Source organism: Ictidomys tridecemlineatus, chromosome 2 (assembly GCF_052094955.1).
Source record: "Ictidomys tridecemlineatus isolate mIctTri1 chromosome 2, mIctTri1.hap1, whole genome shotgun sequence".
Taxonomy (NCBI): domain Eukaryota; kingdom Metazoa; phylum Chordata; class Mammalia; order Rodentia; family Sciuridae; genus Ictidomys; species Ictidomys tridecemlineatus.
The window spans coordinates 9,066,783-9,091,063 of NC_135478.1; the positions used below are offsets into that span (position 1 = coordinate 9,066,783).

At 47.7% G+C, this 24,281-nt stretch overlaps 1 protein-coding gene and 1 long non-coding RNA gene across 3 annotated transcripts; one reads left to right on the forward strand and one right to left on the reverse strand.

The window, feature by feature from the left end:
• Nucleotides 1-314: 314 nt before the first annotated feature.
• Tspan16 (tetraspanin 16) lies at nt 315-17,385 on the forward strand. The gene is made up of 7 exons (XM_013363291.4): nt 315-1,082; nt 3,071-3,268; nt 5,829-5,903; nt 7,651-7,758; nt 10,052-10,204; nt 13,302-13,385; nt 17,207-17,385. Exons 1-7 carry the CDS (start codon nt 1,014-1,016, stop codon nt 17,252-17,254), a joined length of 735 nt encoding a protein of 244 aa, XP_013218745.1. The 5' UTR covers nt 315-1,013; the 3' UTR covers nt 17,255-17,385.
• LOC120891520 (uncharacterized) lies at nt 12,971-17,632 on the reverse strand. 2 transcript variants are annotated; one of them, XR_005735997.2, is made up of 3 exons: nt 17,598-17,632; nt 16,748-16,940; nt 12,971-13,828 (listed from the first exon to the last, which is right to left on the reverse strand). It is a non-coding gene; the product is annotated as an uncharacterized LOC120891520 (long non-coding RNA). The 2 variants fall into 2 exon arrangements; XR_013433004.1 differs by lacking the exon at nt 17,598-17,632 and having other exon boundaries at nt 16,748-17,210.
• Between the last annotated feature and the right edge of the window lie 6,649 nt (nt 17,633-24,281).

Here is a 24,281-nt window from a genome sequence, read left to right on the forward strand (position 1 = left end):
GGAACATGGAAGTAGCTAAAGTGTAAATTGTTTCTGCCTTTTTGAGCCGCACCCTTCCCCAAACCCAGCCACCCAGGACCTGGACACAGATACACTCCAGCCCAGGGCAGGACAGAAAGGGACCAGCCTGGGGTAGGATGTCTCTGGACCCGGGTGGGGAAGCCAGGTGGACTAGGTGCTGCAGGAGCTGCTTTCTGTGCTCATGCAGAAATGCCTCTACATCTCTGTCATCATCAAGAAAAGGCAGTGACCTGTGGCACAGCGCTCAAGGGCAACTGAGCAGAGCAGAACCTCAAAGGGGTTCTGTGCTTCACAGGTTCCTGCCTTCATGTCACCCTTGAGACTTCAAAGCTCAGCCTTCATCCTGCTTCCTGTGTTGCCTCAGGCAGAATCCTTGGCCTCAACTCAGGCCTTGGAGAAGAACCCGTGAAGCGTGGGCAGGGCCTCAGAGGGCCCAGGGACTTGCACCTTGATCCCTGAACTGTGTGTAGTCTCTTGATTCATTCATTCCACTGGTGGTTTCTTGAGTACCTACTCAAGCAGGCTTTGGGGACACAGTTGTGAATAGGACATCCAGATGCCTGTTCTTTTGGAGACCCCAGTCTACTGCGGATGTCAATGACACAATGGTCTGTGCTGAGCACTTTACCCAGAGGACCCTGGTGGCATCCGGTGGGTGGGGGGGTGCCAAAGAGGAATAGCATGGCTTTTTGTCCAATCCCAGTGTGGCTGTTTGGAGAATGAGAAGCCAACAGGGGACAGCATGGGGAACCTGTTTCCCTGATACTGTGAGCCTTGCTCCAGCTTCTGATTGTGATGTGACAAAGGCTTATGACTGAGGCGGGGCAGCTGCCAGGCAGCCCTGGGAGATGATGGGGCAGCCAGGAAACAGAGGGGCAGAGTAAGTGAACTCCGTGCCCCTACCCCAGTCCTCTGACATCTTGGGAAACAGTAGCCCAGAGGTGTAGGAAGATGCTGACTTAAATGTTCCCGGGCACCCCAGTCTGGCCAACATGGCTGAAATACACACTCCATATTCTTCCTTGAAGAAAACGTTATCTTTACTGAATGGCTTCGTGACTGTAAGTATGTCACAACTCAGGCCCTGGGACTTTTCAGCCCTTCCTCCACGTCCAGGTCCCTGAAAGACAGAAATAAGTTGATCCAAATTGGCCTTCAGATCTGTGATCCCCGGGGAAGCAGAAGAGATGTAGGGCAGGCTGTTGGGGAGCTGGCACGTTGGAAACAGGTGAAGGCTTGGATGGACTCAGAGCTGGTGAAATTAGCACAGATGCACATGATCTTGGGGACCGCAGATCTGTGATGAAAGGGCTCAGCTCTGAACCGAATCCTGCAGAAAATAAAAAATTTTTTTTTGGAGGGGGGAAGACCAGGAGGGAATGATTAATTTCTTTTCATTCTCTCAGTTTTTGGTGCTGGGGCTTGAAGCCAGGACCTCATGCATGCTAAGCACACACGACCACTGAGCTACACCCAAGCCCCTTATTTTCTTGATCTTTCAATTTTTTCAAAACATTTTTTCTTACTGTAAAATAACCCAAAGTGTGCATTGTTAGAAAAGTAATTGTGTTCATTGTAAAATAGGGTAAAGAAAAGTTGCCAAGAAGGAGAAGCAAATTAGATATCACTTCTCATCTTGACAACGGTATTGTAATATTTTGATGGGAATTCAATGCATCAATGCATTTGAAAGGCTTAGCCTGTCAGGGAGTTGTCATTCTAGAACTATCATCATCATCTTTAAATCCTTCCAGGCTTTTCCATACACCTTTAAAAAAACAGTAGACAAACATGTAACGTTGCTTTACAATCCACCTTAAAACATCAACAAAAAAACAAACAAAAAACGGCATAGTAAGGGGTTGGAGATGTAGCTCATTGGTAGAGCACCTCCCTAGAATGAGCAAGGCAGACAAAAAGAAATTACTTGAAAGCACACGCCAGTGTGGCACACTCCAGTGGTTCGGGAGGCTGAGGCAAGAGGATTGCAAGTTCAAAGCCAGCCTCAGCACCTTAGTGATGCCTGTATCTAAGTAAAATATTTAAAAGGACTAGAGGGCTGGGGATATAGCTCATTGGTAGAGTTCTTGCCTCACATGCACAAGGCCCTGGGTTCAATCCCCAGCACCACCAAAAAAAAAAAAAAAAAAGGGCTAGGGACGTGACTCAGTGGGTAAGCGCCCCCAAGTTCAATCCCTGGTATAAACATATAAAAACAGCTTTCTGTGTCAGTCAATATGCTCATACAACAGGGTCAGTAAGCCACAGCCTGGCCTGCTATAAAGTGCTTTTGGGGCACAGCCATACTGCTTACCTTGTAGATTATGTGCAGATTGCTCCTTTCAAATGACATGAGCAGAACTGAGTAGTTTTAAAAGACATATTAAGACCTGCCAGGGCCATCATATCTGTGGGTTCTCAGAAACAAATTGCCCATCCCTGTCCTACAACATAACGATCCAGGATCCCAAAGCACGATTCCACCATGATTCACTCACCCCATCTGAGGTACTGGTTGCTTCAGTTATTTTAATTTTCTATTTCCATTAAAAACACTGTAACAAATATCTCTGTGTCTCTTGAGACACATCTATGACTATTTTCCTTATGCTGGGTATCTAGGAATGGAATTTCTAGATAAAGCCTTAAAAGGTAAAAATTTTAGGGCTGGATTGTGGCTTAGTGGAAGAGCACTTGCCTAGCATGTGTGAGGCACTAGGTTCGATTCTCAGCACTACGTATCAATAAGTGAAATAAAAGTCCACTGATAACTAAAAGAATATTTTTTAAAAAAGATAAACATTTTAAGGTTGTAAGTATGAATTATAGAGTTTCTTTCTACCTCCCTCCCCAACCACAAAGTGTGTTGCCTGGTGACAACTTATGAAAACCTTTCTACATCATCACCAGCTCTGAGTATTATCATTTTTTAAAAACATGTTTGCTGCTTTTATTGGCCTGTGTTTCCTTCTATCCAATCTGAGGAAAAGTTTTATCTGTATACACCGCAAGGACCATTCCACCCACCATTCTTATTTCTGTTCTAAAGGTGTCTGGCATAATCCTCATTGGCCTGGGCCTCAGTGTCAAGTATGGAGAGGCCACCCTGACGAGGGTCCTTGGATTGTCTTCTGCGTACCTCTTTCACTTTGGTTACCTGTGCCTGGTCATAGGCTGCATCACAGTCCTGCTTGGTCTCGCGGGGTGGTATGGAGCTACGAAAGAAAGCAGAAGCACTCTCTTTTTTGTAAGTTGGATCGGCACACACACCCCAAATGGCCCATGCCATGTACAAATCCTTCATTGCCTGTCTGACAAACCCCGTTGCTCAGTGTCCCTGATTTCAACTGTGTTTGGGATGTCTTGCTTCATGGCCACAGAGGCACCCATCTTTCCCTTTAGGATGTACCTTGTCCTGAATTCCTCCGATCCCCAAGGTTGTAAATTTTATTTGTCTGGTTTTTCTTCAAAAAAAATCTTGCTTTCTCATTTTTAGTTAGAGTCTGTATGTGTGGTGTGAGGTAGGGATCTGATTTCACACACACACACACACACCCCAGTGAGATACTGTCCCATGCATTGAGTGGCCCAGGCAGTCTTCCCTGACACACTTGGATCCGTTCTGCTGTGTTCTGTTGGTCCATGTGCCTGTCTTTTGCTGACAGAGAGCCACTGTAATCCCCGAACCGGTACAAGTTTATGGCGTAGGGACATTTCAGGTTTGATTGTGCAGCCGGCATGCCACTCCTTCGCACAGCCAGCCTTGACTTAGCATCTCTCCAGATGCCGGCTCTCCGCTTTCCCATTCCCATTTCATCTCGGATGCGCCCCCTAGAAGTCCATCTGAGCAGATTGTCCCCCCTAGGTTTAATCTGTCGCTAGCATATTGCTCTCCTTCTTCCACTGCATGACTGCAAAACATTGGTTATTTTATTTTGGGAATTTTCAGGGAGATGCCTAGTCTAGTCGCTTCTCAGAGCACAGATAACTGACTGTTAGAAGCAACCCTGGGCCTCGCCTAGATGGGCCTCTCAATTCCTTCCTTCCTTCTTTCCTTATCTTTTCCCCTCCCTCCCTCCCTCCCTCCCTCCCTCCCTCCTTCCTTCTTCCAGTGCTGGGATTTGAACCCAGGTCCTCCCTGCATGCTAGCTCTACCACTGAGCCACACTCCCAGCTCCCCGTTTTCTCTCAATGACCTCATTCCACAAATCCACAGGCTCCACGCTTGCAAAATTTCATTTTCGCTCCATAGTGAAGAAGCGGACACTGTTTTAGCCTTTGTTTGACTTGAAAGCATTCCAGCTCCTCTGTTTTCCCACTAACCTATCAGTAAATTCCATTAGCTTTACCCTCAGGATACGTCCCTGTCCTTCCAAAGCCTCCTGAGACTTCACTCGGGAAACAAAAATCTCTGGGGTGGCGTCCGATGGCCTCAACGCCAAGGCTCCAACGCGCCCTCTGGTGGCCGAGGGCGGAACAGCGTGTGGGGGCGAGGAGGCTAGACCCTGCCGCGGGGACAGACGAAGGGCGGGTTCTAAAGGTGGAGCCAGGAGGACTTGGAGACCCCCAGTGTCTGTCATCTGGACGCCTCCGCCACCCAGAGGCAGACACATTATTAGTTGTTACCAGCTGGTACTTGGGTCATTTAGCAGGGCTCCTGCAGCTGCTAAGCCCTGCACCTGTGTAGGCTTCATGGACTGTGGAAACCAGGACTCGTGTCCACTGTGCTTTCCTGCCTCTCCTTGTCAAGGCCAGAGAAGCCCTGCCTGTGGCCAGTCCGGCGACTCAAAGCATGGGTTATCAAATAGATGTTTAAAAATAGTAGCAACAATAGCAGTGGGTACCGATGGGAATAGATGGGTGGGAAGCCAGGAGCTGAGCTTACTTGACCCCCGTGTGTCCTCAAGGTGGGTTACAGACCCCAGTGAAGCCCCTTGAGCTGGCCCCACTGCCACTTGTACCGATAGGGAAACGGAAAGCCCGAAGGAGGAAGGGGGTTCTCTGAGATGAGTGACAGCAGCATTTCCCATGGCTCTCTACCAGGCCTGTGAATTTTATCAGAAAGTTAATTCAGCAAATGTTACTTCCCCGGGGCTCCAACTGACCTGGCATCAGCAACTTCCCTGAGTCCTGGTCTAAAATTTGTCACCCTTGCACCCCCCTCCAGTGCTGGGGATGGAACCCAGGGCCTCCCACGTGCCAGGCAAGCACTGTACCATGAGTTACCTGGCCCCTCGCCCTCTTCAAGTTTTATTTTTATTTTTTAACTTTTACACGTGTATTTTTAGTTGTAAATGAACACCATACCTTTATTTTGTTTATCTATTTTTATGTGGTGCTGAGGATGGAACCCCGTGCTTCACACGGGGGAGGCAAGAACTCTAGCGCTGAGCCACAACCCCAGCCCCCACGACATTTTTTTGAGACAGGATCTGCACTCAGTTGCTCAGGCGGGCCTCGAACTTACGGTTCTCCTGCCTCAGCTTCCAAGTAGATGGGTTTACAGACGCGAGCCAAGGTGCCCAGCGGATCCTTTCATCGTGCCTCTGCCTCTCCCCTGAGCTTGCCCTCAGGGCAGCCCGCTTTAAGGTCTCCTCTTAAGCCTTCCCAAAAGGGGGTCCAGCTAGCAGCTCCCCCAAATGCCCCACTGCTAGCATCCCACCGGCCTCCCATCCCCCACCCACGTGTGAATTCCTCCAAACTGGAGCATGAGAGTGGTCTGGGATGGGAGGTGGGTGGGGGCACACAGCCCCCCGGATGTGGCAGAAGAGGCTCCCAGCCCCACGTTGTCCCCATCTGCCTTCCAGTGTTTCCTGCTCATGATTATCATTCTCATCCTGGAAATCACGGCGGCTGCGGTGGTCCTCGCTCTCTTCCGCATGGTGAGTGGCTTCTCCTGCTCCATTTCTGAATGGAACAGAAAAGCATAGAAGCCCCGCCTCCTGGGGCACCCACACTGGGTACCGGCCCCTAGATGGCAGAGATCCGCTGGTGGAGGGATTTGTGGGTCCCTTGGACCGGACGTGCCTCCAGAGACGAGGCGCAAAGTCAAAAATTTCCCTTCCTAAAGGTCACAAGAAACTGCCAAGATCATTTCAGACCAGGTCGCCTGTGTTTGGTGCAGGGAAAGAGGGAGATGGGAATAAAACCCTCCTTGTTGGGTTTTGAAAAAATGTTCAGAACAGAGGATTATTTTGCAAAACTCCTCAAAATAACAAAAGCTTGGGCACGTGCACCCCACAGTCTTGTTTCTGGAGATTGCCCAAGGATTTATTTGCTTAGGCGCAGAGTGACATATGTCATACCGGGGTGTGCAAAAGATTGCCAACAGCTAGGCGCAGTGGTGCGGGCCTGTAATCGTAGCTGCTCTCAGGCTGGTGCAGAAGCATTGCAAACTCGAGACCAGTCTGGACAATTTAGCCAGTACCACACCAGGGCTTGTGACACTGGAGACTGAACACACAGCGAGATTGCAAACAGCCCAGGGGCTTAGGTGAGTTACAAGACATCAGCATACTGAAGTCCGGTGCTCCCAGAAACAAGGAAGGGAGGCGGCTGAACCTCTGAGATGGGAGGTTCTCTAGGACAGAACACTGTCTTCATTAGCAGTCCCCCAGGAAGATTCAAAGGCATGTGGTTTATTGAGAGGCAATACCAGGAAGCACTTACAGGAGACAGGAGAAGTAAAGTGGGAAAGGAAAAACAGCCCATAAAAATGACACTGTGGGCCCCGGGTCTTGGTCCTGCTAGGGATGTCTGGGACACAAGGTAGAACATGCATCTAAGTTATTTCACTCCAGGGGCGAGGGAGCTGGAGTATTGATCCACCAACTCCATTCAGCGGCTGGTGCTGGGCAGGCGGCTCACAGGGAGCCTAGTCAAAGAGGCCACCAAGAACCGGCCCTTGCTGACAGTTGGAGGCCCGACCAGTGTGCCCAGAAATGACAGGGCACCGAGAACACCTGCTACTCTTGTTAGAGCAGCCAGATGCAGAACAGTGACAGCAGTTTCAAACCAGGAGAAAAATAATGAAAATATCCTCAGCTTTGACACACATCCAATATCTCTTTGGGGACACAGGAAACAGGAATAGTCATCGACATGAAGTGGGAGGAACTCTGGCTGGGAGAAAGAGGTGGGAGGTAGACACTTTTCATGATCTCCCCTTCTGGGCTTTGTCAGTTTTGAAGACGGGACTGGATCGCCTCTTTTGGGGGAAAAGAAAAAAAAAAAGTAAACCTTTATTTAAATAATCAAAAAAATTAAGTTTCTCCCCTCACATGTGCCGAGAGGGATTTGGTTGGTGAGGATGAGACTCGGTTCTTGAATTAAGTTAGAGCCAAGCTGTGGGCGTAGCAGCTTGTGGGCGATTGGAAAGAGCAGATGATTCAAGTTCATTAGTGATGGGTACAACCAGATGCCCGTGGCTGCAGACCCACGCTCTGCCGTGTGTCCCCCTCCCCAACGGGCACCGTGACAGCCTGAATGTGTCCCCCTCTAGCACAGACCCACGAACCAAGGGTAAGAAAAGAGGAGATCCCCCGTCTCCTCTCTACCCACAAGAACAAACCCCCTCATGGGCCACCCTTGCTCTTTTGTGTGCTAATTGCCTCCGGTCTCATCTGCAAGGTTCGAGAAGTGGCCTTGGAGCACACCTTCATGACTCTGAGGAAGAATTACAGAGGTTACAACGAGCCAGATGACTATTCTGAACAGTGGAACTTGGTCATGGAGAAGGTGAGGTTCTCTTTAAAAAAAAATTGTGGTAAAATGTATGCTACATAAAATTCACCATTTTTGAGCATCTAGGTCAGTGGCATGAAAGTCCATTCAATTCCGTCCCTCTCCAGAACTTTCCATCTTCCCAAGCTGAAACTTGGTCCTCGTTAAACACAGACTCCCCATTCTCCCTCCCCACCCCCCATTCTACTTTCTGGTGATTCTGGGGACTTCCTGGGAGTGGCACCATGCAGTGTTCTCTTCTTCTGTGACTGGCTTATTTTGCGGAACATAATTTTAAAGTTCATTCATACTGTGTCAGAATTTCCTTTTCAAGGCCAGATCAATTTGTTTATCCATTCATCTATCCGTGGACACTCAGGCCACTCCTGCCTTCTGGCTGCCAGGAATAAAGGCCGTCACCGACACAGTGGTACAGGTATCTGTCCAAGTCCCTGCTTTTACCTAGAAATGGAGTTGCTGGATCATATGGCAATTCTTTGTTTCATTCATTAATTTATTTTTCCACCAGGGGCATTGTGCATGCTAGACAAGTGCCAAACCCCCAGCTCTTTTTATTTTTTATTTTGACACAGAAGTTTGCTAAGTGGCTGAGGCTGGCCTTGAACTTGCAATCCTCCTGCCTTAGCCTTCCGAGGTGCTGGGATTCTAGGTGCTATGCCAGGCACTGTGTCTAATTTCTTGAGGAATTACCAGACTCCTCCACAGCAGCCACGCGTTTTCATTCCTACCAGCAACACACATGGAATCCAATTTCTGGGCATCCTTGCCAACACTTGCTGGGCAACATATTCTAAGTTGTTGTTGTTGTTGTTGTTGTTTTTAATGAATATATGATCATGATCCCAATAGGCATGAGGTGGTGAGACTCCCATCTTGTTCCTTGGTATTTAAGGAGCAGACAGGCCTGTCATCTAAGTTCTTGGGCCAGGTGGCTGAGGACAGTCTCTGGAAGGGAAAAGCCATCACCTGTTTCAGGTGGCACTTTATTTTATTTTTTTGGTGGTGCTGGGGATTGAACCCAGGGCCTTGTACCTGCGAGGCTCTACCAACTGAGCTATATCCCCAGCCCTCAGGTTGCATTTTACACCTAAGTCAAGTGCAGGAGCTGACAGTCAAGGTCAGGCTGTGGAGCAGGTGAGGAATGGGCTTGTCCACCTCCCAGCTTTGGCTTTTCAAACTTGAGATGGTGGAAGATGCCTCTAGTTCATTCATCGAATCCTTGGACTAATATTCAATGAGCATCTATTATGTGCCAGGCACTGATTGGGGCTCTGGGTACACAATAAGTCATTTTAAAAATCCTGTTCTGTTCATGATACTTGAATGGGGAGATAGACAAGAAAACAATAAGAAACAGTATCAAGGGTGATAAGTTGCATTTAAAAAAGTGAGGAAGGAAATGGATTGTAGCTCAGTGGTAGAGCACCTGCCTGGCATGTGTGAGGCACTGGGTTGATTCTCAACCCCACATATAAATAAATAAATAAATAAATAAAGGTCTATCAACAACTTAAAATATATATATTTTTTAAAAAGTGCTAACATTCATCCAAGGTTTGGATCAATGGCACCAACAGACTTGATGCAAGGTTGCTGCAAACCTTCAATTTGTGCCTGTTAAGCACAATAAAGTAAGACACAATACATTTAGTCACTCTCGTTATCTGGAGATGATTTAAATTATACAGGAGGATGTGTGTAGGTTCTATGTAAACTGCTCTATTGTATATAAGGTACTTGAGCATCTGTGGATTTTAGTACCTCTCAGTGGGGTGGGGTGGCGGGAACCACCTATCTCTTAGAGATACCAAGGGATGACTCTACTGAGATGGAGGGGCTCTTTGTTATAGCCACATAACTGAGCCCAGCCTGACTGATCCATGTTAGAAAGGGTGGTCAGGACAAGCTTTCCTGAGAAGGGACCTTTGAACAGAGACCTGAATGAAGTAAAGGAGGGAACTAGCAGATATTTGAAGGAAGAATATTCAAAAAAAAAAAAAGGAACAGCCTATGCAAGCCCTGGGGCTTGCTAGGAGTCTTTGAGGACCAGTGAAGAAATCGGTATGGCTGGAGCCGAGTGAGTAAAGGGGAGGTGGTGAGGAGGCGGGCTGTGCAGGGCCTCGGCCTCAGAGACAGGGAAGGCTCCCAGCTGCCGCTGGTGGTGTCGCGGCATTCAGCAGATTGCCCTGGACTGTGATTTGTGGTGGTGACCTCGATGTCTACTGTTGTTATTGTTTTATTATTTGAAGGCGAGTCTTCAGTATTCCCTCTTCTGCTCTCTGTGCAGTTAAAGTGCTGTGGGGTGAATAACTACACGGATTTTTCTGGCTCTTCCTTTGAAATGTCAACTGGTCACACCTACCCAAGGGGCTGCTGCATATCCATAGGAGCTGCAGCCTGTGACGGGCACACAGTGTCCAAAGATGTCATCCACCAGAAGGTAACTCAAGTTTCAATTGTGTTGCTTCCACAGCCCAAAGGGCTGGTGACTTTTCTCTCCAGTGGTCCTGGGGATGGAACCCAAGGGAGCTCTTCCACTGGAACACACCCCCGGTCCTTCTGATTGTATTTTGAGACAGGGTTTCACTAAATTAGTTGTCCGGGCTGGCCTCAAACTTGTGGTCCTCCTGCCTCAGCCTCCTGAGTAGTTGGGATCACAGGGGTGTGTCACATTTCCCAGCCTGCTGGCTGTTGACTTTCTAAAAATTGCTTATTTGTGGGGACCCTAGCAAAGGGGATGAGGGAGAGAGAAATCAACATTCATTGAGTGTTCGGTCCCCCCGTTTTCTTTTTGGTGCCAGGGATTGAACCCAGGGGTACTTAACCCCTGAATAACATCCCCAGCCCTTTTTATTTAGAAACTGGGTCTCACTGAGTTGCTGAGGCTGGCTTTGAACTTGCGATCCTCCTTCCTTAGGCTCCTGAACCACCGGGATTACAGGTGTGCTCCACCGTGTCAGGTTCAGCTCCTTTTAACAGTAGAATCTTGAGGAGCATATTACTCAGTTTTCCTTGCTGTAACAAAATATCTGAGATAATCAGTTTAAAAAGAGGAAGGGTTTATTATGGCTCACACTTTCAGAGGTTTCAGTCTTGGTCAATTGGCCCCATTATTTTTTGGCCTGTAGGAGAGGCTCAGTTATGTGGCTATAACAAAGAGCCCCTCCATCTCAGAGTGTGTGGCAGAGAAAGCCTGTTCACCTCGTGGATGGATGAAAAAGAGAGAGGAAAAGATCAGGGTCCCACAGTCCCCTTCAAGGAAGCCCGCCCCCCCCCATGACCTAAAGACTCCCATTAGGCCCCACCTCTTAATGGTTCCATCATCTTCCAATAGTGCCAAAGAGCAAGACTATAACACATGGGTTTTGAAGAATGTTCTAGATCCAAACTATAGCAGGAGGTTCAAGTTACCTTTTCCATTTCATAGGGGAGATTGAGGTCCAGGAAGGGAATGTGACCAGTTCAAGGCCACATGGCTTTGACAAAGTTGGGATCTGAATCCACATCATCTCAAGTCTGGGGCATTTTGCCTGCTCTACAGAAAGCTGAAGCTGCAGAGTCATGATAAAAATATGATAATCCTAGTGATAGTATTGGCCAGCCATGTGACCAAGCCCTCACTGATATATATATATATATCTTGGCACTGTTATTTCTGAGTGCACTTTACATATGAATGGAAGGGCTTTGTTACATATGTAATCAGCACCTTCTCAGCCCTTCACATGGATTTTCTCACTCATCTCTCACAACAACCTCATGAGATGTGAGTATGATAGTTTTTTGTTGTTTTGTTTTATAGATGAGGAAACTGAGGCTCAGAGAGGTTAGGAGACCAGACAAAGTGGGGGGCCTCGCACCTGTTAGGTGAGCACTCAACCCCTGGGCCACACCCCAGCCTAATCACATCACCTCTCCAGTTGAAGATCACACCCTTTTTTGTTTCGTGGATTAAGGAAACTGAGGTACAGAGGTACCAATAGTCAGGGGTGGTGCACCTGGATTTCAAACCCCACCCTCAGATCCCCCCTAACTTTTGCCACAAGGGGACAAACATGGGGCCCTTCTTTAAGGGAGGAAATAAGAATCATCCATCCATCCACCCGTCCAACCACCCATCCACACCAATGGCTCCTGCTATGAGCCAGGAGAATCAGCTGGGCTGACTGCCAGGCTGGGGCCTCAGAGGCAGACTTGGGGCCACACACTGGCCACTGGACTCTGAACCACCTGCCTATCCTCTCCTCCCATTCTCTTCCCTCCTCACCCCACTGCAGCCACAGTGGTGTTCTCACTCCTGCTCAAAAAACATCAGGCACTGTCCTGCCTCAGGGCCTTTGTACATGCTGTTCCTTCTGCCTGGAATGTTGTGTCCCCCCAGATATCTTCCTCTCTCATCTCTTTCCACTCTGTGTTCAAATGCTCCTTCCAGGTGAGGCTGTTCCTGACCTCTATATTAAAAGGATCCCCCTCCCAACCATCACACTGTCCCCATGCCCTGCTTCAGTGGCCTCCTGGCATTTGTAGCCACTGGACAGCATCATCAAGTTGCTTGTCACCCCTGTTGAAATGTCAGCCCCACGAACGCAGGAATTTTATGTCTTTTGTATACTGCTGTGTTGTCAGTGTCCAGGTCAGTTCCTGGCACACAGTAGGCACTTAATAAATACCTATTATTGAAAGATGGGGTGCTGGACAGGGACAACTGCAAGCTCAAGGAAGCTCAGTCCTCCAAAGGCAAGACATTCCAGGGGCCTTGAAAGGGAGCGCTCAGTGACAGCAGAGAAGGAAGGGTAAACCCTCCTCCACCTCTGGGTGACCTGCCCTGCCCCCTACTATGTTCTCCTAACCCCCCTGAGCCTCATAAACGAGAGCACCCACCTCATGAGGTTATGTGAGAGATGAATGAGAAGATACGTGTGAAGGGCTGAGAAGGTGCTGAATACATATGTAATAAAGCCCTTCTGTTCTTATGTAAAGAGCACTCAGAAATAACTAACAGGAGCTGGAGGCATAGCTCAATGAGACTCAGGGTGTAATCTTTGGCACCATGAAGAAAAAAAAAGAAAAGAAAAATAAAAAGGAAAGGCAAAGAAGGAAGGAAGGAAAGAAGGAAGGATGGAAAGAAGGAAGGAAGGAAGGAAGGTTGGTTCTTTGCTTTCATGTAGATTCTTTGTTTCACTCCCCACAAAAAAATCTTTCAAGGCAGAATCTATCAGTCCCGTTTATTGATGGGGATAGCAGAGGCACAAAGAGGTGGAATGACCTCTCCAAGGTCACACAGCTCTATTCTAGGACAAGTGGCCACAGGATCACAGCAGTTGGACACGGTGTGGCCCACACAGGACGGCGTGATGAGGAGGCCAGGGAAGATGCTGGGCTGGAGGGGGACATCAGAGGGGGAAGGAGCCAAGGCGCTAAGGATCTGTCCCCCTCTCCTCTCAAGAGGCATGTGAGCCGCCCGAGGAGTGGTGGGATGGAGGCCCAGAGTCGGGTCCCTAACCCGCTTCTCCCTGCTTTGGTATTTGCACCCCCAGGGCTGTTTCCACAAGCTCCTGAAGATAACCCAGACCCAGAGCTTTACCCTGAGTGGGTTCTCCCTGGGGGCAGCAGTGATACAGGTAAGACCCGACCTCTCTGGAGGTCCCCCCCACCCGCCCCACCACCCCATACTGAGGGTTGAACTCAGGGATGCTTTACCACAAAGCCACATCCCAGCCCTTTTTATTTTTGATTTTGAGAGGGGCTTCACTAAATTGCTCAGGGCCTTGCTCAGTTGCTGAGGTTGACTTTGAACTTGTGATCTCCCTGCCTCAGCCTCCCCTGTTGCTGGGATTCCAGGCGGGCGCCATCACGTGGGACCACATCAAGGCCCTGAGGTGGCTGAACACTGTTCTCCTCAAGGTGGGAGGGGCCGTAGTAGGGAACAAAGGACAAAAATCTCTCCCAGGTGGAGCTGACGGTCACATGACTATTTCTGTTGGATAGTGGCTGCAGGCTGGGACGTAGCGCAGTGGTGGAGCTCTTGTTTAGCGTGTGCGGACCTGGGGTTCCATCCCCAGCACTGCAAAAACGAGACAAAAGGCAAGAAAGAAGGGGGGACGTCACGAGAGCGCTGGGCCTCCCCCTGATGTGGGAGAGGAAGAACACTGGCTCATTCTGGGACGTGTCTTCTTGACCTCTTTCCTGGTGGGCGTCTCGTGGGGACAAGAGCGGAGACCCTGGACTTGGCCCCGGGTGCACCACTCACTAGCTGTATGAGGCCATGGCCTCCTCTCATGGGTTGGGAGGCACCGATGAGGTGAAATTCAAAGGCTTTGCATGATGCCCTGCATGAACTGAGACCTTGTCTAGTGTGTCACAAGGCAGTGGCTGTAAGGGGATGTGTACACCACACTTCACTGGAGAGGCCTGAAGGCCGCTCACCGTGGAGACACTGTGTACAAGGGCTGTTCTCACTCCTGAGCCCTGTCTGAAGAGCTCTTTGACATGGACAATCGTCCTAGTCTGTTTTCTATTGCTAGCTAAGAATTCTTAAGGCTGGACATGAGGGTTTGGATCTGGAATGTCCCCCAGAGGCCCTTGTGGTAAAGGATTGTGCTATTACTGGGAGATGAGGAGACCGTCAATGTGTGGGCCCTCCCCTGGTGCAGTGGAGCATGCCTGTGATTCCAGTGGCCAGGGGAGGATGAGGCAGGAGGGTGGTAAGTTCAAGACCAGCCTCAGGAACTTAACGAGACCCTGTCTCAAAATAAAAAAATAAAAAGAGCTGAGGATGTGGCTCAGTGGTTAAACCCCCTGAATTCAATCCCCAGTACTCCCCGCTTAAAAAAATAATATTAACTGAGAAGAAGTAGAAATCTGATTTCTAGAGTTGCCAAATTGTTGCCAAGTCGTGTGTGTACGTGTGTGTGTGTGTGTGTGTGTGTGTGTGGTGGGGGCGTTTGTTACTGGGGATCAAATCCAGAGCCATTCACATTCTGAGCATGTGCTGTAATCCTGAGGGACACCCCCAGCCCAGGTATGATTTTTTTTTAAAAGAAGTAAATAGAAATTCTGGAATCAACAAATACAATTAAAATGAAAATTTCACTATAGGGATTCAGTAACAAATTTAATTTGGCAGAAGAAAGTATCAGTGAACTTGAAGCTGGATCAACTGAAATTATTTAGTCTGAGGGACAGAAAGAAAATTAACAGAGCCTCAGGGCCTATGGGACACCATCAAAAAGGCCAACATATGTGCACCAGGAGTCCCCGAAGGGGAGAAGAAAAATGTGGCAACCAGACAGTCTCCACATTAAGAATCTATGATCCAAGAAGTTGGATGAGCTCCAAGTAGAACAGGCTCCCAGAGATCCACACCTACACACTGCGTCAGAAGGCAGGACGGCAGGCGCACCTCAGGGGTAGAGTGTGTGCTTAGCATGAGTGAAGCCCTGGGTTCAACCCTGAGTGTCCAAAACAGCACACAAACAAAAATCCAAGCAAAACCAAAGAAAGAAAGAGGGTCACAACTCATTTCTCATGAGAAACTATGGACTGCATATTTAAATGCTGGAAGAAATTCTGTCAACTAAGAATTCAATAACCAGCAAAATTACCCTTCACAGATGATGGAGAACTTAAGACAGTCCCAGGTCAACCAAAACCAAGGAAAGCAGTCACAGCAGACCCGCCCCATAGAAATCCTAAAGGGTATCCCAAGGCCAAAATGAAGGACAAAAGAGACTGATCTGTTAAGTCCCAAGTTGTGATTCTGTGACTATTTCAAAGACATTGACACAAGTTCATTAAAAGAGGTGGGAAATAACAACCTCATACTTGTGTACATTATTATGTCAATTATATCATTATAATTATATTACTATATGTTATATAATTATATATCCATAATGACATACTATATTTAAAATTTTGTACGTGTTCCATATCTTGAACAATGAAACCAAATAGGTTAATATGAATCCTCTCCCCAGAATAAAAATTAGAAAAACAATGTAAAAGTATTTTTTACTCAAAGTTGTCTACTTGTACTTAATTTAAAAGACAACTGCAGCTGAGCATGGTGGTGGGCACCTATAGTCCAATCAATCAGGAGGCTAAAGTAGGAGGATCACTTGTGCCCAGGAATTCAGGGACAGACTTGGCAATGTAACAACACCTTCTGTCAAAAATCTAATTAATCAATCAATTAATTAAAAAGACAACTGTGGGGACTGGGGTTGTGGCTCAGTGGTTGAGCACTTGCCTTGCACATATGAAGCACTGGGTTCGATCCTCAGCACCACATAAAAATAAATTAAGGTATTATGTCCATCTGCAATAAAAAATTTTAAAAAAGACAACTATGTCTTTTTTTAAATTATGCTAATATACTTGTATATAATAGTCCATTTGTATGAAAATAATAAAAGAAGATAGAATAAGGAGCATGTATTTTGTATGTTATTAGTTTGCCACAAATCCAAACTACATTGCAAAAATTAAGATTTTAACTGTAATCCCTAAGGCAACCACTAAGAAATAATTTTAAAATATTGTAAAATAAGTGAGGGAATTAAAATAGTACATTAGAATATATCTAATGTAAAAGAAGTTCATGATGAAAGACGAGAAAGCCAAACCTCAGGGCGAATGAAAACAAATTAGAAAGTAGCAGATGGATATCCTACTTTATCAGCAATTCCCTTAAATGTAAAAGGACTAAACATTCTGATCGAAGACAAGAGATCGGAGGGATGGATTTAAAAACCTGATCCATCTACATTCAGTGTACAAGAAACACTTTCGATTCAAAGTCACAAATGTTTTGAAAGTAAAAGGGTGGGGAAAAGATGTACCAGGTCAACAGTACCCTATATATAACACAGAGCTGCATGGCTGCACTAATGTCAGACCCCAAAAAGTTACTAGAGACAAAAAGGGACGTTTCGTAATGATAAAAGGGTCAGTGCTTATGGAAGTCATTATAAATACAAACCCTTTCAATGATGGGTAGAAGAACTGGGAAGAAGATCCACAAGAAACCAGGAGGGGCCGTGTGTCCACAGTGTGTAGGTAGGAGGCTCAGGATGGGCAGAGGAGAGGCACCCAGCCCCGCTTCTCCTGCCCTCCCCTCTCTCCTGCCTGGGCTTCTAATGGCCAATCCTTCAGGAAGTCAGAGGCAGAAGAGCCTGGAAATCAGGAATCAGAGGAGCACACGTCAGATCTGAGCCACGTAAAGGCTCGGTGACTCACAGGCACCACGACAAGGCCTACGCCCCGTACCCGCTGCTGGCCCCTGTGTCCACGGGACCAAGGCGGCTTTGACTAGGCCCAGACAGACCTGCGGCCCCGTGTAAAGTTCCGCCTCGGGAGGGTCCCCCTGCTCCCTGACTGCAGCTGGGGCCGGTTTCGGGTCTCCAGCCAGACCCCAGGGTTTCTTTCCTCTCCATTCCAGCTGCCGGGAATCCTCGCCACCCTGCTGCTCTTCATCAAGCTGGGCTGACACACAACCATGGACAAGACGGGAAACGTGGGCCCGCCTGGCTTCTGGAGATTGGGACTCATTTTTATTTCTCTGTGGCCCTCACTGCTTTCGGGAGCAAGATGGATAATAAAGAATTCAGAAAACCCCCACCCATCCCGGCTCTTCTCCTCAGGGCCGTTTCTCAGACCAGCTAACGGTGACTTTAGCTTGAAATACCCGAACCGGATGGGGTAGGAGTCCTTTTATTGCTACAATAATGAAAAGCCCGAGGTGGGTACTTGAGAGAATTCTATTTAGCTTCGTTTGGGAGCCTCACACAGCCTAGTGCCAGCTCTGGTGAGGGCTTCCTTGGCTTTATTACCTTATGACAGATGGAACCACAGTGCTAGGAGCTGAATAAAGGAGGGAAAGATTATGTAGACGGACAGGAAGCCAGGTTAAAGGGGTGGAGCCAGGCTTGAGATCTCCCGCTAGGCCCCACCTCTTAAAGGACCATCACACTGCTCAAAGCACCACCCTGCTGACACAGCTCCTGGCGTATGAGCCTTTGGAGCACAAACCACATTCAAACTATAGCAGATGTCACGTCCTTCTTTCTCTCACAATTTTCCTGTTTACTCTGTGAAAAAATCTGGAACATTCATAGTAGTCAAGAGACTCAGTCCAAAGAAACCCCCAAAGAATCAATGTCATAACAGTTTTAACATATTTGTTTTATTTATCCTGTTTTTTTTTTTAAATTTATTTTTATGTTTATTATTTACTTTTGTGGTACTAGGGATTGAACCCAGGTACAATCTACCACTGTGCTACATCCTTAGCCCTTTTTATCTTTTATTTTGAGACAGGGTCTTGCTATGTTGCCCAGAGTGTCCTCTAACTTCCTGCCTTGGCCTTCTGAGTTACTGGGGACACAGGCAAGTGCCACTGCACCTGGCTCATCTGTTTTTTTGTGGTGCTGAGGATTGAACCCAAGGGCCTCCTACAAGTAAGTGTTCTGCCGCTGAACTGCATGCCCGCTGCTTTTTACTTTTTATCATGAGGCAGGGTCTCACTAAGTAGCTCAAGCTGGCTTCAAACTTTGGATCCTTCTGCCTTAGCCTCTTGAGTTGCTGGGATTACAGGTGTAAGGCACCACACCTGGCGTTGCATCATTGTCATTATTATTTGCAGCGCTGGGGATAGAACCCTGGGCACTCTACTAATGAACTACACCCTCAGGACTTCATATATAGATCATAATTTATATATTTATGTAAATTATATATTTACAATGTAATATTTTGATATGTAGATTTTTTTTTTTTGGAACAGATTGAATCCAGGGATGCTTAAATACTGAGCCACATTCCCAGCTCTTTTAGTTGTAGATGGACACAATACCTTTATTTATTTTATTTGTTTATGTGGTGCTGAGGATTGATCTCAGTGCCTCTCACATGCTAGGCAAGTGCTCCACCATTGGGCCCCAGGCCCAACCCCTGATATATATATCTTATTGAGGAAAAAAATAAATAAGCTTAGTTTCTTGGGGGGCAGGTACTGGAGATTGAACTCAGGGGCACTCAAAACACTGAGCCACATTCCCAGCCCTATTCTGTATTTAGAGACAGGGTCTCAGTTGATTAGTGCCTCCCTGTTGCTGAGGCTGGTTATGAACTTGCGTTCTTCCTGCCTCAGTTTCCCAAGCCGCTGAGGCATGTGCCACGGCACCCGGCTTAAACCTTCTAGTTATACTTGCTCTTAATTAATTTAGAAATCACTAATTTTAGCTGGGTGTGGTGGCGCACGCCTGTAATCCCAGCTGCTGCAGACACTGAGGCCAGAGGATCACAAGTTCAAGACCAGCTGCAGCAAATCTGCACAACCCTCACCAACTTAGTGAAACCCCACTATTTTGAAACCACAAAATTTTTTAAAATAAAAAGGGATGGGGATGTGACCTAGTGATAAAGCCCCTCTGGGTTCCATCCCGGGTACCAAAAACAAAACAAAGAGCCCCACTAATTTTGGAGGTCCCACAGCTGGGCAATACATTGTTGGTCTCCCACCAGCTCTGCTGTAGATGAGGCCTCTGAGTGTGAGCGACCAAGATGAAAGTTGCCTAGGTTTCTCTTCTGGGACCTGAAGATCAATTTGGCTGAAAACATTTACCCTTCATTTGGGCCTGCAGGTATCCCGTGGGTGGGTGACTGGAATAAGACAAAAAGGCGTGTCCCGAATCCTTTGTGCCATAAGCTTTTTTTTTTTTTTTCTTTTCCTCCATCCCCCCTCCCCCCTGTTGCCTTAACTTTTGAGTTAGATGTCCTCCCTCTGCAGGTAGACACACTGAACCTTTGAGAAATGCTTCATCCGTAACCATAACACAGGGTTAACTTGACCTTGACTTGCCAGTCTGTCTCCCTGCCCCAACCCTGCAGGTAAAGGCATCCATCAAACTCAAGGGCCACTTCCGGAAATACCAGGCCATAAAAGGAGTGAAAAGAGGTGGCACCGAGTTCCTGGAAGATCTCTGCCCCTTCCCAGAAGAGACAGGAATATTGCTCCCCCTCATTAGCCTGTCCCTCTCCCTCCTCTTCCTTTCCCTGATCTGGACCCCCGGGCCCTTCAGGGTGGAGAGCAAAGCCCCCTCTTCTTCATTGTGTGGCCACTGAATAAGGCCTTTCTTTGTCCCCAGCTCTCCTTTCCTGGACGCTGGTTGTTCTTGGGAGGAGCCTCGGAACCTGGGCTCAGTATATGATGTGGAATGATTAAGTCGTATCCCGTCACCTCGCTTACAAACTCTATTTTTGTGGTGAGACATTTTGATGGGTTATTTTAAAACAAATCTCAGGCAATGTCATTTTCCTCTTCATCCTTCAGTAGATACCTCTAAAAATATATTCATTTGTGTTCACAACCAGAATGCCATTATCACACCTACGACAATTCCTTGGAATCACTTAATACCTGGGCCATCATCGAATTTTCCTGATTAGCTTAAAAATGTCTTTTTATACTGAGTGTCTTTGAGTCAAGATCCAAACAAGCTCCACATGTCGGTTTGATTGTCACGTCTCTGGGGTCCCTTTTGTTCTAGCCCAGCAATCCTCAAATTGGAGCATGCATTAGACTCTTCTGGATGGCTTGTAAAAGCTGGGTACCTTCTGACTCAGGGGATCTGGGAGAGGGCCAAGAATCTGCATTTCTAGAAAGTTCTTAACAAGACACTACTAGTCTGGAAAACACCAGTTTGAGAACCTCTGCTCTAGGTTCCTCCTCTTCCTCCTCCTCTTCCCTCCTCCTCTCTTTTTGCCCTGCTGAGGATGGAACCTAGGGCCTTGCACATGCTTGGCAGGTGCTGTACCACTGAGCACCACCCCCAGCCTCTTCTCCTTCAATTGGACAGGGATGTGGCCTGCTCATGGGGTACCCAGGAGATGTTAAGGCGCCCATGGTCACTGCTGAGAATCAATGAACCAAAGGTGTTATCCAGTGACCACAGGAGACTGAATTATTCGTTAGGGATTGCACAATGGAGACTTAGCAAGTTCTGGAGGGATTGAATCCGCGGGTGCTCAACCACTGAGTCACATCCCCACCCCCACCTCCTTTTAAATATTATTTTAGTTGTAGATGGAAATAATCTTTATTTTATTTTTATGTGGTCCTAAGGATTGAACCCAGTACCCCACACGTGTGAGGCAGGTGCTCTAACACTGAGCTGCCACCCCAGCCCCTGCCCAGCCCTTTTTATATCTTATTTAGACACATGGTCTCACTGAGTTGCTTAGAGCCTTGCTGAATTGCTGAGGCTGGCTTTGAACTCATAACCCTTCTGTCTCAGCCTCTTGAGTTGCAGGGATTACAGGTGTGTGCCATCGCTAGGCTCCAGTCTTTATTTTGGAAGGATCAGAGGAAGGTAGAATGGGCAGGTCACATTTGCTACTGTGGCAATCAACCTCCCATTTCAGGCAAGTACACATCTATTTTTCTTTGAAACTGCTGGTCTCAGACTGTTGGTGCCTGAGCCAGGGGCTGGCATGTGGCCCCGCCAGCCAATCAGCTCATTCCACCTCCTGGCACAGTCATTGGTTCAGGCCTAGGTGGGGGCTTTGGGCAACTGCCCCTTGTTCTAGGGCACCACTTCGTGGGAGTCATGGATGCAGAGGAAAGGCACAGAGAGCAGAGAATCCTGCGACAGGCTGTGGAGCTCCTGGCCTTAGTCCTTCTTTTGGGGTCTGCCGTCATGCCCCCCACTCAACCAACATCATCGAGTGTCCTGCTCTATGTCAGAAACCCCACTCACAACACTTCTTTTTTGAGTAAATAAATAAATATATGTACGTATATATAAAATTTGTATTTATTTATCTTCTTACACACACACACACACATATGTATATATAATGTGGATACAGTTCCTTTACTTTATTTACTTTTACATGGTGCTGAGGACCAAACCCCATGCCTCCCACGTGCTTGGCAAGCGCTTAACCACTGAGCCACAACCCAGCCCCCTCCCAACACTCAGAACACACATGGGGGTTCCCACACAGAGCAGTTCTCCAGTTCTCCATGGACACCATCCGGGTGTCCTGCCATTCAATTTGGTCCTGACCCTCATTACCTGGAGTTAGTGTGAGACTGTGCAGTTTTGCGCTTGGGGGCATCTGGCTTTGCCTCCTGTCACACTCCACAGAAACTCGAGAGCCAGGCTGATGAGGAAAATCGGTTTATTCAAAGTTGGAGTTGAGGAAGATAGAGATCCTCCTGTCTTAAATCTCCATCTCTGGGGACTCAGGGGAGCAGAAGCTTTTATAAGAGGAGGCACCAATGTTGCAAACGGCAGGACATGTGATGCGCGGATCTAACTCGGCTGTGCTTAGCTGGAGAAATGTTGGTCTTGATTTCCTTGGCGTCTGCTCTTAGCTCAAGGAATAAAACCATTTATCAGAAAGTTGCTTTTAATTTCAAAAGGGGTCCTTTCACTTTAAGAGCTCAGTCCCACAAAACTGCCCTCTCTTGAATTCCCCGGTGCCCTTTTCCATTTTTGTTGTTATTGTTGTAACAATATCACACATGGAGGAGTTTTATATACAAAAGGAAAGTTTATTGGGAGCCAGGCAGGGTGGCACATGCCTGTAATCCCAGCCACTCAGGAGGCTGAGGCAGGAGGATCAAGGCCAGCCTCCGCAACTTTGCAAGACCCTCAGCAACTCAGCGAGACCCTATTTCAAAATTTAAAAAATAAATAAATAAATAGGCTGGGCACAGTGCACGCCTGTCATCCCCACCGCTTGGGAGGCTGAGGCAGGAGGATTGTGAGTTCAAAGCCAGCCTCAGCAACTCAGTGAGGCCCTAATAACTCAATGAGACCCTGTCTGTAAATAAAATATGTAAAAGAGGGCTGGGAGGGGCTGGGGTTGCGGCTCAGTGGTAGAGTGCTTGTCTGGCATGTGTGAGGCACTGGGTTCGATCCTCAGCACCACAGAAAAATAAATAATTAAATAAAGATATTGTGTCCATCTACAACTGAAAAATAAAATAAAAAGAGGAGCAGGAGCTGGGGTTGTGGCTTGCTGGCAAAGTGCCCCTGGGTTCAATCCCTGGTAGAAAAAAAAAAAAAAAGTTCAACTCAACTCATGATTCCAAACGCTAGGAAGTTCAAGATCCAGTGCCACATCCAGTGAATCCTTCCTGCAGGCGGGCACTCTGGCGCGGAGTTCTAAAGTGACGCAGGGCATCACAAGGTGAGATGGCACTCGTGCTAGTTCAGGCCTTCTTCCTCATTTAATAAAGCCACAATGTCGTTAAGGGTGTCCCTACTCTCAGGGGACCTCATCTAATCCTCTTGACCACCCCAGATCCTCCCAGTACCACTAACAAATGACTTTGGATGAAGTTTCTTACCCGTGTATTCTGGGGGACACACCCAGCCCTGGTTCCCCACATGGCCATCGTTCGTGGCTATAAAGCCTGAGGGTTTCTGCAATCTTCCCTCTTTTAAGGTCAATAATTTGCTGCAATGACTCACTGGTTCCCTAAGTAAATGACCAGGTGCTTTACCTTCCTTTACTGGCCAGGGGTGAAGGGTCAGACCGAGTCGGGGATGCGGTGGGTGGTGTGCTGGGCTCCCCGTCTCGGCATCTCAGTGTGTTCGCTAACCCCCAACCCTGGGACCCCATCCTTTAGGGGCTGGTGTTGGCCACTGGTGATCAACTCAGCTTTCAGCTTCTCTGCCCTCCCCCAAGGTGAGCGGGGAGCTGAAGGGTGGGACCACGAGTAACCCCTTAATTCTGCCTTGGTCTTTCTCAAAACCCAGCCCCACCCTGCAGCTTCCTGGGGTCCCCCCTCCCCAGTCGCTTCCTTGGTGTGCAAAAGATACTCTTCTCTCTCCAGAGATTCCAAGGGTTTTAGAAGCGTTTGAAGGAACCAGTGGAGACAAAGATCAAATATTTATTTTTTACTTTATCACAGTCAGAAACAGAGTGAAACGTGGCAGGGAAAAGGACAAAATTGAGCTGTGAGGGAGGCATTTAAACTAGTAAATCGTAGAGTAGTTCAGGTTTTAGGGGTTCTGGAGGGATACCAAGTACAGAGGAAGGGACATCAGAAATACCGGGGGAGGGACTCAGGATGGAGCTCAGGGGTAGAGCATGTACTTAGCATGATCAAGGTGTTAAGTTCAAGGAGAAAGTGGGGGGAGACGCTGGAGAGAGGCTGTAGGACTAAACAGAGGTGTTAATGAGAAAGTGGGACTTGTACAAAGAACTAAAGGAGGAGAGGAGGGGAATCATGTAAGACCATCTAGGATGAGAGTGGACCAGGAAGACAGAAGAGCCAGTGCAAAGGCCCTGAGGTATGGGCCCAGTATATTTGAATAAAAACAAATAGGCCAACATGGCTGCCATGGGGGCAACTACGGGGAAGTAAGTGGGGTCATGAGTCAGATCATGCAGGGCCTTGTGGACCACAGGGGGAGGGCTTTGGCATTTTCCCCAAATAAGGTAGGAGCCATAGACAGTTCTGAGCAGAGGATGGACATACTCTGACTCAAATGTTC